This window comes from Lacerta agilis, chromosome 14 (assembly GCF_009819535.1).
Source record: "Lacerta agilis isolate rLacAgi1 chromosome 14, rLacAgi1.pri, whole genome shotgun sequence".
Taxonomy (NCBI): Eukaryota; Metazoa; Chordata; class Lepidosauria; order Squamata; family Lacertidae; genus Lacerta; species Lacerta agilis.
Window position 1 is genome coordinate 10,487,860 of NC_046325.1, and position 14,523 is coordinate 10,502,382.

General features: G+C 40.8%; 1 protein-coding gene across 1 annotated transcript; it reads right to left on the reverse strand.

The window, feature by feature from the left end:
* Window positions 1-3,680: 3,680 nt before the first annotated feature.
* LOC117057389 (vomeronasal type-2 receptor 26-like) lies at window positions 3,681-14,465 on the reverse strand. Its single transcript, XM_033168231.1, has 6 exons — window positions 14,323-14,465; window positions 11,985-12,276; window positions 9,568-10,419; window positions 7,207-7,434; window positions 5,503-5,629; window positions 3,681-4,582 (listed from the first exon to the last, which is right to left on the reverse strand). Exons 1-6 carry the CDS (start codon window positions 14,463-14,465, stop codon window positions 3,681-3,683), a joined length of 2,544 nt encoding a protein of 847 aa, XP_033024122.1.
* Window positions 14,466-14,523: the final 58 nt, after the last annotated feature.

Here is a 14,523-nt window from a genome sequence, read left to right on the forward strand (position 1 = left end):
GATGGGTAGCAGCATCAAGAGTACCTCTAATATCATGAGATGAAAGTCTACTCTTCTTAACATTAAAGCACCTGTTTCAGTCTAAACTCATTATCATTCTCCACTGTCAGCCTTCACTGAAATCTGTTGCTATGTGCAGCTCAGGCTGTGGGTACAAGTGATAGATTAGTTCTCATTGGAACTGGGCGATCTTTATAAACATCCTGAATTTCACTCTGGCATATGCTTGTTGACACCAAAATGCTATGTGGATGTTGCCAGAGGAAGGCTGGATCACAGTGCTTTGAGATAATTGTACGGTTCATAGTCCCTGGTGCATTGCAATCCAGCTGGCATTATGTGTAATAGAAGCATTGAAGAAATCATGTTTTACCCCTCTTGACAAAGCTCTTCTGCCCTCTCTTGTGAGACAGGCAATAAATGCCTATGTTCCACAAAACTAGAGAGAAAATCTAACACCCACAGATGGACCACAATGAACCTGCTTTGCTTGCAGAATGGCCCAGGTCCATTTTGTAAGAGCTCCATTTCAAAGGAAAGGACCACCTGATGAGATGGTCAATACAGAAGAACCTCTCCTGCACAGTGTAGTAATTAGTTTGACATATAAGGGGTCAATTTGAAATGGATCTTTTAATCTTATTTTAATTCTATTGTGGTTTAATTGAATTTTAATTGTTCTCTTTTCTATGTCTTTAGCTTGTTCTACTTTATGTGTGTAAGCCACACATTGAGTCCCAGACTGGGGGAAAGGTGGGAAATATTATGAATGGTAAGGATAAGGATAAGGATAAGTGAAATGACCTTTTACCCTGTCCCCAACTGCAAAGTGCTTTTTAAACCTACGCCAGCAACATCACCTTCATCTTACCTTATCCCCTATTCCTTTTCCCATTCCCTTTTTTCTGAAGAGACTCTTCTGGGTCCCCCACATTAAAATTCCTCCCTGGTCTCCCTACTAGCCTAGCATGACTAACCTGGCCAGTTAGCCCTGGTGATCCCACTGATGTTTATTTTTTATGCTGTTTTTTAGCTGTTTTTTAAGTTGTTTTTAATCATTGTCTTACATTTGTTGTTATCCGCCCTGGGCCCAGTTTTTGGATTGGGAAGGGTGGGGTAGAAATAAAAATTTATTATTATTATTATTATTATTATTATTATTATTATTATTAGCTCATTGGCAGCCAATGTAAGTCTTATTGCAGTGACATAATCTGTTGTTAATATTCTTCTTGAGTGAGCAGTCAAACTACTGGCTTGATCATACAGTTTGGTCACACTGAGTGTGAAGCTTCTGAGGCACTGCAGCAGATACCACAACAATGAAGTCCAACAGAAGGTGAGAGGTGGGGGGCGCTGGATTTTGATGTCACCAAGTGTGCCACTGAAATTTGAGATGCCAAGGGCCACCACTGCTCCCATTGCTCAAGTTTAGGCTGTTCCACACTTTGATTTCGCTGGACAATACCTGTACATTTCCCTTCTCAGTAAGCTAATTGGAAAGAGCTTTGCATTCAAACCTTAAGCAAAACAAACAACAAACAACTCACTTTAAGTTATGGAGACCTAATTTAAAACTATTGCTCTCTGCTATAGCTCATTGTATGGTATTGGGTATGTTATTCTCTGGTACACTTTCAAAGAAAGGGATTTATGAAGATCTGTGTAGTTTAGAGCTGGAATAGCTGAAAAGAACTATGAAGTGAGATTTCAACAATAGATGATGATGATTTATTAAATTTGTATAGCAGCCTCCATAGGGCAAGATATAAGATATAAAATGGACAGCAAAACATTTAGCCAGGATGGATGGGATATGACCTGCTCTAGATGGCGTTATACTCCCTCTGAAGGAGCAGGTATGTAATTGGTGGTACTTCTGGATCCATTCCTGTCGCTTGAGGCTCAGTTGGCCTCAGTGGCACAGAGTGCCTCCCATCCTCTTCAGCTGATGGCCCAGCTACACTCCTATCTGGACAGACATAGTCTAACTCTGTTGTCTATACTATGGTACCCTCTAGGTTAGATTACCACAATGTGTTGTACATGGTGCTGCCTCTGAAGACAGTTCAGAACAGTTTTGCTTGTGCAGAATTTAGTGGCCAGGTTGCTCCCTGAGGCAAGATGGTTTGAACAAAAAGCACCAACTCTGGCCCAACCACACTGGCTACTAATTAGCTTCTGGCCCCATCTCAAAGTACTGATTTTGCTCTATAAAGCCTTATGCAGCTCAGGAGCACAATATCTCAAAGACAGCCTCTCCCCATTTGAGCTGGCCACGACCATGTGATGATCATGATGGTGATTAATAAAAATAAAATTTCTGTACCATCCTTCATCTGAGAATCACAGGACAGTTTACAACATAAAAGCACAAAAATACATACCATAGTGACAAACAAAAACAATACTCCCACTCCCACCCCCACAGAGACAGTCTAGGAGGCCATAGATTGTTTAATGAGCCAAAGGCCTGGGACAATGGTTTTATTAGTTTACTAGCTGGCCCGGCCACACGTTGCTGTGGCCATGTGTGTGAAATTAGGAAGAAAGGATTAAGGTAGTTGATGTTTCAAAGTTTAATAATCTTCCAATACGGCGGAGTTCGGCTGGGGGAAGCTTTTGTAGCTGCAGTACCAGTATAACCGTCGCTAGAGGGCGATGTTTCATTACCTCTCCTGTTGGTTCTTTTCCCAGCATGCCCGGCAGGGTCTGCTGGCTGAGTTTTGAGGTCCCAAAAATGGTGGGTTTTTTTTTACCTTGTGTAGGTGTGACATTTGTATACCACATGTAGCTAGGAACACTCCCATAGTGGCATGTGGCATTGTGTCCAAATTTCATCGCTGTCGCTGAAGCGGTTTCGGTGAAAAGTGGAAACCAATGGACATGGACAGTTTACACACACACACACACACACACACACACACATATTCATTTCTATACCACTTTATATTTTTAAGGAAAATCTCAAAGCGGTTTACCGCATATTAAACATCAATAAAACAATCCAGAATCAAATGCCTACCACCTAAAAATATGTAATGGAGGAGGAGGCATATGAAGAAGGGGGGGTTGGAGGGTGACAGCATCATAACAGGCCTTTTCTGTGGTGGGTCCCTGTTTGCAGAATGATTTCCCCAGCATATATTTTGGCACCACATGAAAACATTCCTCTTTGGCTGTTAATGATTCTGTGGCCTTTTAAAGCAGGATGAGTTTTGTCTTCCCCCCACTTTTACTAGTATAATATTGTTTAATTTGTGTTTTATTCTGTAAACCACCCTGTGGTCTCTTGATGAAGGGTTGTATATAAATTTAAAAAATAACAATAGTGATAATCTATATATGACATGGCACAGTGTTCACATGGATCAACTGTAAGTTAGTTTTAATGATGGCACTGGAACAATTGTAGAGGGAACATGTTTCTTTGAACTGGAAACCTTTTAAGCAAACATAACTGATGGACAACATTAACCTAACATTTAAACCAAGGCATCTTTATGTGGAGAAAAGCATCACATATTTGGGGGACCAAAGATGTATTTGATTAATGGTCAATATCCTGTCTTCAGACTCTCATTGGACCAGCAATTTGGTCAGCAAAATTAAATGGTAATAAAGCCTATTTCAGTCAACTGGATTTACTTCTGAGTATCATGATTTCAGTTGTTTGATTTTTAGTTGTTTCTCTTTTTTAGCTGCTCTTTACTGTTCAGTTCAGGTCTGAGGACAATTATATAACATTTAGGGGAGAAAATACAGCCCAGTATCCCTGCGCTGGAGGCCAAGATGGAGAAGATCTCCACAGCCACCATGTATTTCCCTTTGGTGCTTAAGTAGGTTGGAACAAAAGAAAGCCACACACTGCAAAACACCAACATGCTGAAGGTGATAAATTTGGCTTCATTAAAAGTGTCCGGCAGCTTCCGAGCAAAGAAAGCCACAACGAAGCTGACAAGAGCCAGTAATACCATGTAAGCAAGAACATAGTAGAACATGTTGGCTGAACCTTCATTGCATTCCACTACGATTTCTTCAGGCAGAGAGTGCATGTCTAAATCTGGAAAGGGAGGGTCTGTACATAGCCACAGCATGCAAATACCTACCTGGATAACTGAACAGCTGAAAATAATAGAGTTTGAGAATCTTTTCCCCACCCATTTCCTTATTTTGGATCCTGGCTTGGTAGCCATGAAAGCCAGAACCACAGTGAGGGTTTTTGCCAAAACAGAAGAAACAGCTAATGAAAAGATGATACCAAAAGCAGTTTGTCGTAACTGACAAGTTAGTGTCTGAGGCTTGCCAATGAATAGCAAGGAGCAGAGGAAGCAGAGCAAGAGGGAGATGAGCAGAGTGTAGGTGAGGTTCTGGTTGTTGGCTTTGACAATTGGAGTCTTCCGGTGCTTGACAAAGATTCCAAACACCAACACTGTCATTGAGGATAGAGACAGAGCCAAAACAGCCAAACCAATGCCCAAAGGTTCATCATAAGATAAAAAGTTCAGATATTTCAGAAGGCACTCTTTCCTCTCTTTATTAGGGTATTTATGTTCTTGGCATTCAAAACAATCATCCATATCTTCAAAAAGAAAGAAAAATGTAATAGTATTTTAATCAACCAGCTCTTCCATATTATACTGTATTACTGAACTTTAATGGAGATATTGCATGGACTGATGTTATTGTTGATTATCTAACATGCTGGCAGATTACCATAGAACTATTTAGTTTTCCTGTGGCTAGTATGAGGAAATGCTTAGCCCAGAAGTTCATTTGTTTCAAATGCAGGAAAGACCCTTGTAAAGCAGCACCATGAAAGCTTAACCCCCCCCCCCCCAATTTAAGTTAGAAGGAGTTAGAAGATATGTCTCCTTCTTGCCCCTGCTTCCTGGCCATATGCTTATCTAGGTTTAGGGAAAATAAAAAACCCTCTTATTTAGCATTAGCCCCACCCCTGAGCTATTTGACCAGAGGATGCAAAGTGGAGCAGGTGGTCCCTTGGTTGGCACTTGATAGGAAGGAGTGGGAGCCTCAGGGTAGATGGGGTGGGCTGTGCAAATTTCTATCTAATATTCCTTGTGGTGTCCTAGGGTGGTGTGTGTTTGTGTGTGGTTTTTCTGTCTTTCAATGAAAGTTTCATCCAGCACTCTATAGCCTTCCCAGTTTCCCTTGCTTCCTGATCTGAGAAAGCCCCATGTTATCCCCCCCCCCCGGCTTTTATTGAAGCAGACAACTGGTAAGATTACTGGAAAACTGAAATAAAATACACTCACAAATACTCTTTGTCCATCACAAATGGAATGTAAATAAACCTTGCAGATGAGAATTTCAGCAAAGTTTCTCTCTCTCCTTTAATCATTTTCAAATGCAATTTCTCATTAATGGATCAGCAAAGTTTTTTAAAAAATAAAAAATGGAAGTATTATTATTATTTTGTGGCATAACCCTATGATATACAAAATGCTTCTGAACATCCTTTAGAAAACGATGTCTCCTTACCCCTCACATTTGAAATCTTCCCCTCTGGACATTGAAGACATTCATAGCAACAAAATGGCTTGCCCTCCTTCTTTTTTCTGCTGAAACCTGGATAGCAGTAGTCATTACACAAGGCAAGGGGGATAGCCTGTTCATGAAAGAGAAGAGATAACATTGGTAAAATCTCTTGTAACAGTGAGGTTGCTTTCTCTCTTTTCTCTCTATAAAATCAACAGAAATAGCCTCTATGGATCGAAGACTTAAGACTTATTCAACAGAAAATAATATTCAGAGTCCACTGGACTCCAGCAAAACTATACCAGAAGAAAATAACAAGTGCGGGCAATTGCTGGAGATGTGGGAGTAAAAATGTGAACTTAGTACATAGGTTGACTAATTGCCCGATGATGAGATCATTTTGGTGCGAAGTGAGGATATTTATAGCAAGAGTAATAAAAAGAAATGGTTATTTAGGGGAACTGAATTTAATTCCAAATTATATTCCCGAAACGTGGGAGATTTCAAGGGGTCCAAAAATAAAATAAAATATGGATATTAGAAGCAAAAAAACAAAACAAAACAAACTTGTTTGGATGGATTGGAAGAGCCGCAAAAAGATTCCATTGAGCACATGGATTGATAATATGGACAGATTAGCAACTACGAATGAATTGCATGTCAATGCAAAATAAGAATGGATAAATATGAAGAAATCTGGAACAAGTATTTAAGCAATAAGGTGGATAAGGGGGAGGAGAGAGAGGTGGGAAAATATTGTTAATAAAGGTGTAGTCATAGGTATATCAGTGTATTCAAATATGAATTGTCAAATTATTGTTATTATGGTTTTTGTTGTATGTGTCTTTTGCGGTTGATGTTTGTATTGAAAAAATGATTAAATAAATTAATAATAATAATAATAATAATAATAAAACATAACAGTGAGGTTGCTGAATTTAACAAAGAGCATTATGTGCCTCTGATAGGGTTTTGTGTGTTTATTCAACCAGAGCTAACATGAAAGGGTGGGGAAGATATCACTTCCTTTTAGCAGGGTGGTTTTTTTGGTGGGGTCATGGTAGATGAATTGCTGAAAAGATAGGATCTATGTTTTGAGTCATTCGGGAATCTTTGCCCTCACTCGAAATAATTTGAGGTTTCGTCATATGATCACACTTTGAATTAACCCATTATCCTCTTACAGAACTTTGTAGAGTTGTGATGCCAGCATGTGCACCGTTAAATACTTGGTAGGCTGGGATCACATTGGGGAGGAGAAGCCTTGTTGAGTAAAACCATTACAGAAAGAAGATATGTCATTTGTGGAATTTCATATTGTAAAGAACAGGTTGCTAAATTGTAACAAAAGATTGAATGCTTCACAGGGAGGTTGGATTCAGGGTGCTTTTAATACTAACCCAAGTATCAATAATCAATAAATAAAGAAGAGGAATGTTTTAAGCACTGACACATCCTTTTGGTGGCGCTCATGATGGTCGGGGTAGGAGCCACTTTTGAGTACCAGCACCATTTTTCTTGGAAAAACAGGCACTACCTAAAATTGATTTTACAAAAGGGGTGGGGAAGGGCAAACAATATTTGATGTTTACTCCCTTATTCATTCATATGTTTTAGTTCCATTCCAGCTTTTCACAAATGGCTTCCAAGAGTAGAATTAACTGATCAACTTTGTACCCTACCCTAGACTATCCAGTCTGATCCTACCTGGTTCAATTGGTTGTGCCACGTAATCATTGTCTTATTGATGGAGATCTGTCTCTCCAGTGGTTCTTGAGGCTCCATTCTTCCTACTTTCACTTTTAGGAAGGATTTGTTTGGGAAAGTGACCCAATTGATAATATCAAATCCAGCTAACAATTCGCCTTTCTCATCAAAGGACACCTTGTCACCAGCGCTGTTGTTGAATGAGATGCTCCTAAGAAAAGCATGAAGCTAGAGTAAAAGATGTTTAAGTCAGATTTTTGAGGTGTGAAATGTGCTTTATATTCAATGTGCTCTGTGTGGCACTGCCCTTGAGATCGGTCTGCAAGCTGTAGCTGGTGCAAAATACCCCATACACTGGGGCAGAGTATTGCCTATACAGTGGTACCTCTGGTTAAGTACTTAATTCGTTCCGGAGGTCCGTTCTTAACCTGAAACTGTTCTTAACCTGAAGCACCACTTTAGCTAATGGGGCCTCCCACTGCCGCTGTGCCGCCAGAGCACGATTTCTGTTCTTATCCTGAAGCAAAGTTCTTAACCTGAAGCGTTATTTCTGGGTTAGCGGAGTCTGTAACCTGAAGCGTATGTAACCTGAAGCGTATGTAACCCGAGGTACCACTGTATATTATCCCACTTTTTGAAAAATTGCATGGGCTGCCAATTAGCTACTTGGCTATGTTCAAAGTACTGGTTTTGGCGTATAAAACCCTACACAGCTTAGGACCATGATACCTGAAAAATGTTCTTACCCCTTATATCAGGGGTCAGAAAAAATTTTCAGCAGGGGGCTGGTCCACTGTCCCTCAGACCTTGTTTGGGGGGGGGCGGACTATCTTTTTTTGGAGGGGGGAATCCATGAACGAATTCCTATGCCCCCAAAATAACCCAGAGATGCATGTTAAATGAAAGGACACATTCTACTCATGTAAAAACAGGCTGATTCCTGGACCATCCGTGGGCCAGATATAAAAGGCGACTGGACCGGATCCAGTCCCCGGGTATATAAGGCATAGGTTTGCCTACCCACGCCTCATATACTCAGTCAATCACTGCACTCTTCTTGGAGGGGCTCCTGCAGAAACCATCTTATCAGGAGGTGCATTCCAAACAATCTAAGAAATTGCCCTTTAGTCTTTGGAATTTCATCTGCTTTGGAATATCCATTGCAGGAGGCACCATCAAATTCAATAAATAAATCTCACTTGCCTTTTCTGTGACTACTGAACGTTTCTTCTTCCAACAAGCCTTTTAAGTTGAAACCTTTCCCAGTCTGGATCTGTCCTCGATTTAGATGTTTTGTGTAAATCACTGATGTGCAGAAATAATCCATTTTCTGCAAATGCTTCCATTTTTATACCCCACCCAAAGCTTTCCCTAAAGCTTTCCCCAAAGCTAGAAATTAGTAGCATAATGAATGTATGCATTTTGGCAACTGTAAGGAATAAATACAAGGCAATCTTAAACGTTGTCAGACTACAAACCCCATCATCCTTAGCCAGTATAGTCCATGCTAAGGGAAGATGGGAGCTGAAGTCCAAGAGCATACCGGGAGCCATAAGTTCGGCATTCCTGGGGGGGGGGGACCTGCCTCGGCCCAGTATACCAGAAGGAGCATCACTATGCCCATCATCCAACACAGACACTGAGGTTCAGATTTGAGGGCCTTCTGGTAGTTCCCTCACTATGAGAAGTGAGGTTACAGGGAACCAGGCAGAGGGCCTTCTCGGTAGTGGCGCCCACCCTGTGGAACACCCTCCCATCAGATGTCAAAGAAATAAACATCTATCTGATGTTTAGAAGACATCTGAAGGCAGCCCTGTTTAAGGAAGTTTTTAATGACTGATGTTTTAATGTATTTTTTCTCTTTTGTTGGAAGCCGCCCAGAGTGGCTGGGGAAGCCCAGCCAGATGGGCAGGGTATAAAATAATAATAATAATAATAATAATAATAATAATAATAATAATAATAATAATAATAATAATAAAGTGCACATCATACAATTCAATGTACATTGGGTGGTCCCAAACAAACAAACAAACAAATATTGTCAATTTCATAGTCAGTTCCTAAAAATATAAATATGCAGTAATATGTGGTAAAAAGGTAAAGGGACCCCTGACCATTAGGTCCAGTCATGTCCGACTCTGGTGTTGCGGCGCTCATTTCACGTTACTAGCCGAGGGAGCCAGCGTACAGCTTCCGGGTCATGTGGCCAGCATGACTAAGCTGCTACTTGCACTTTGACGTGCTTTCAAATTGCTGGGTGGGCAGGAGCTGGGACCAAGCAACGGGAGCTCACCCCGTCGTGGGGATTTGAACTGCCAACCTTCTGATCAGCAAGCCCTAGGCTCTGTTGTACATCACCTTTAAAAGATTTGGCTTTGAAATCTCCAGAAGGTCTCTATCCACAATGGTTCTGTATCTGTTTCTAGATGCATACAAGGCATTCAGTGCATGCGCAACTGTGTATACAGCATTGTAGATGCTATAACTTTGGCTGGTCATACTCATTTCAAAAAAAGGTCCAGGAAGTTTCTCCAGCATCTCCTTTCCCGAGCATCGTCCATTACCCATGTCAGTATCTGCAGTTAATGAACAGCTGAATGCTTGTTCCCAGAAGGCCCTGATAAAGCCATCTTCATCAGAGATGGAGGGATTCTGGATCTGAAGGAAATTTTCGAACCCTTTCACCTCAGTAGAATGAATGGCAAAAGACAAGGCACCGTGGAAAATCTTTACATCCAGATTGTGGAAAAATGGCTCCATTGAAAAGTCCCAATGGGCTGTCATAACCCACACCTTGCTTATCGGGATCATAATATTCGTTTCAATTAGATTGAGCACTACTTGCAAAATCAACATCATGTGAGGATCAGCACTTGCAACACAGACATTGACGCTTGTCTCCTTTAGTGAAGCTATTATATCCATAAAAATGTCGTAAAAGTTAATCACACCTAAAATGTTGCTCTGTTTTGGCATCCTTTTATCAAAGGCTGTACAGATACCATTCTGGGAAAAGATGTGGTCCATGGTCTGGACAAATTTTTCTCCTTTATCATCACCCATGGCCAGGATCCCAACCCACTTCCATTGAAAATGGAGCAGCAGCTTGACAATTCCGGTGTACTGATGCTCTTCATTTGGCACCATGCGATATAAGGGAGAGCGCTGAGTTACATCACTCACACCTGGTGCATATAAACAATAGGTGACCTAAGCAAGGAAAATAATGTTTGTTTCCATTGGGGGAAATGTTCGCTTAATTGTAATAGTAATCGTTGCTTTCATATTTGCTACTCAAAATTGTCCATGCTAAACCCTAAAGGCAGTTTGTTTGCTCATTGGTATTTTGGTTTGCCAATAGGCATCTGTTTGGCTGCTGTGAAAAGAAGATTCCGGAACAGACAGGCCACTGGCTTGACCTAGCAGGCTCTTCTTATGTTTTTATGCATGTGGGATCTCTCACCACTTTTAACTTCACACAACATATCAGAACATCTACCCCTCAAATCTCCCTCCCTCCCTCCCTCCCTCCCTCCCTCCCTCCCTTCCTTCCTCTGTTCTTGTTGTTGCTGGTAGTTGTGATGTTGGTTCGCAGGGTTTTCCTGCTTATTCAATAATGTATGGAATATTTTCAAAAAGCAAAGAGTCCAATCTTATTTGCAAAATACAAGGATCATTTATAAAAATGAATGGCAAATTTCAAACAGCCCCATCTCTTAATCCTTACAGATTTAGGTGAAGGTAGCTGAGAATCCACCAATCGATTTGGTATTCTTTGTTGTTACACTTGCAGGTAAGTAGACCAGAGCCAGTGGCAGCCCTGTATCAGGAAGCTTTCAATGTTGGACAGTTGCTTTGTTTTTAATATGTTGGATGCCACCCAGAGTTGCTGGGGCAACTCGATCAGATAGATGGAGTATCAATAGTAAAATTGTTGTTGTTGCTGCTGCTGTTATTGCTGTGAAATATTAGTGGCAACCTGTCCGATGCTAAAATTTGGTGCCCTCCACCTCTTGTCCTCCGTTCCACATCCTTGTTGCGGCACCCTGTGTGGCACCGGCACTCAATGCAGGTGAACCGGTTGCACTGTCCTAAAACAATATCTGATAGGGCCAACAATGGGAGGTTCTATCATACCTGAGACATGACAAGGCTGCCTATCCTGAAGGGAGAGTCTATGTCACTGGGTTGGAGAGATGATATTAAATTAGAGTTCTGCCGCCTTCTCCTTCATTTGTAATGCCTTCATTCCTTGAACATTAATCCGATGCCTTCCAATATAGTATATAAGAATATAGGAGTTTTATTTACTTATTTATAATTCCTCTTTTAACATATTAACACAATACAGCATTAATTTACAGTAGTATTGTACACAGATCCTGAAGTTGAGGCTCCAGTACTTTGGCCACCTCATGAGAAGAGAAGACTCCCTAGAAAAAACCCTGATATTGGGAAAGATGGAGGGCACAAGGAGAAGGGGACGACAGAGGATGAGATGGTTGGACAGTGTTCTCGAAGCAACTAGCATGAGTTTGGCCATGGGGTCATGAAGAGTCAGACACGACTGAACGACTGAACAACAAAATTTTACACCAGTGTGTGCATTTTCTTTTTGGTGCTTCTTTCCTACCCTGTGAATGGCCCGTCTTTCTTAGGCCATCTAGCTCAGAATTGACTATACTGACTGGCAGTGTCTCTCAAGGATTTTAGACAGAGTTCACTACACGGACTTGCCAGGGATTAAATCTGGAACCTTTCCTATGTCATCCTACCTGTGGAATCTTGTAGAGGCCTAAGACAGTAGCTATGTGGAAGGAGGTTTCAGAGTCAAGGCCTCCAATGACAGCAATCAGATTTTTCTGCATATCACAGTTGTAGTTGAGAACAATCCTCTTCTGATTAAAGAGAAGATTCAAAGTGTTCTGGTAAGTTATCTGTGCATCAAAGTGACTGTCATAGATATGGAACCCCAAAGTGATGTTGGGTAAGATCTTGCAGTTCTCATTGATCTCTTTTACAGCATACGCCAAGGACAAGACATGCTGATATTTTTTCACCATCACACTATAGTAGAGAAGAAGAAAAATATAGACTCATAATGTATTAACTGGCATTCTGTCTTGATATCTCCCTTCTATACATGACTGCATTTGTAGGAGCAGCTTTCAGCATTGTCTCCTGTACCTACATCATCTCACCATCAGCAAACCCCTGCTGGGTCGATCTGGTCCAGCATCTTTTTTTTTCCTACAGTGTCTAAGTAGATATCCGTGGGAAACCCACATAGAAAACATGTGAGCAATAGCTCTTTCCCACTGCCTCTTTCCCAGCAGATTATTATTCCGCTGCGTGCTGGCTCTAAACCTGGATGTAACACCTAGTAATCATCACTGCTATTTTTCTAGAAAAAGAGGTGCTGGGACTCGCTATAAACGCCTCCATTGTTCTCTTATAATGGCAATGACATCCACCTGAGAGGTGACAGAACTGAGTTCCTGTGAGTTCCAGCTGAAAAGAAAGCCCTGGTCATCATAGACTAGTAGGTTTCAATAGCCTTTTTGAAAACATTTTTGTTGGTGGCCATCTCTACATATTGTGATAGTTAGTTCCATAGCTTATGTTTGGGTAGGTGGTGATTATATATTGTCTGCCCAGAATATCTAACCATTCAGCTTCATTAGATCTCAGTTCTAAAATTATGAGACAAGGAGGAAAAGAAATGTCTCCTCATTAAATCCAAACCATGAATAATTTTAGAAACCTCTGTAATGCCCTTGCCTTCCTCAACGTTTCTTCCCCCTCTAAAGTAAAAGGTTTCAAAAGTTACAACCTTTTCCTTATAATGGAATTGCTTCAGTCCCAAAATGATTCAGGTTGCTCTTTTCTGGGTTGTTGTTTTTTAAAAAAAATAACTCTACAATATCCTTTTCAAGACCTGGCTCCCAGAACTGCAGACCATCCCAAGTGTACAAAGGCATTATGATATTCCCAGATCCATAATATTTAATAAAGCCTTTTCAAAACTGTCACATAGAGGACTGACATTTTAACTGAATCATGACATAGTCAGTCACTGTCATACCAGATCTCATCTCTCTGTGTGTGTTCATTGATAGATTATTTGCCCCAGAGTGACACTGAGCTACATTTCTCCTTCCTACACTCTGTTTTCAGTTTGTCAACCAGTTAAATTCTTATTATCCCATGACTAATTAATTTGTTCAGAAGCCTTTGGTAAAGTCAATACTTGTTTGTTTTGAAAACTTGAGTAATTTCCAGAATATTGCATGGACCCCTTTCTAAATGCTTTCCTTATACAGTTACATCCTTAACTCGTTCCGGGTTACAGTACGTAACCTGAAAAGGACGTAACCCGAATAATTCGTTCTGAAAAACCCCCAAAATTGCTTCTGTGCATGCGCAGACCACGAAAATGCTTCTGCACATGTGCAAATCACGCGCGCTTCAGGTTGCGCTTCCAGGTTAGTGGAGTTCGCAACCCGAAAAATACGCAACCCGAAGTGTACGTAACCCGAGGTATGACTGTAAACTCTCTTTCTCTCTCTCTCTCCAGTTAATAATATAACTGATGAAGATTCACTTAACCCCTGTTTTTTAATAGCTAAGCTAACAATCATCATTTGATCTCTTGGTCTCACTACAACCAATGCAATACTGAACAAGAAGCTCTTCACAGTTCTCTCCAGTCAGTCTAACCATTATAGTCATTGGAACTTATTTGCTGTTTTGATCCTGTCTGACAGCAATGATAATTGGAGTGTATGCATTGGGCCAGAGAGGGGAAAGCTGAATACATACTCATAGGGTTGGGTTTAAATTCTAGAAGTATGTGGTGTGAGATAAATTATAGAACCAAGTCTAAAAAGGAAACTACATGTGCATCCCTGCCACAAAAAAGTGAACACCATTCCCTCCAGTATAGAAACCCTAGTGGTTATTTTTTTAAAAAAACAAACCATTGCTAGTATGACCTTTTTATATAATTTATCCAAGGAGAATGAGGCAGCTTATCACTATTAGTCACTATAGCTACATTATACATTCAGGTTCAAATGTGTGCAATGGAAAACAAGACAATGGCTTCCTTACACAGGTTCAACATCATACTTTGGTTTTGGCTCTGTTTCAAAGTCTGCACCCTCTGAAAATGAGAAGATCTGGGAAGTGATCCCACCAATGATAAGGCTCCCTGGCTGATAATACTGGTATCTCACCCAGAGGGGATCGTTCATGGTACACAAAGCTGGATTCACATTGCAATCAGTCTGAGGCAACAGAAGCAACAACAGG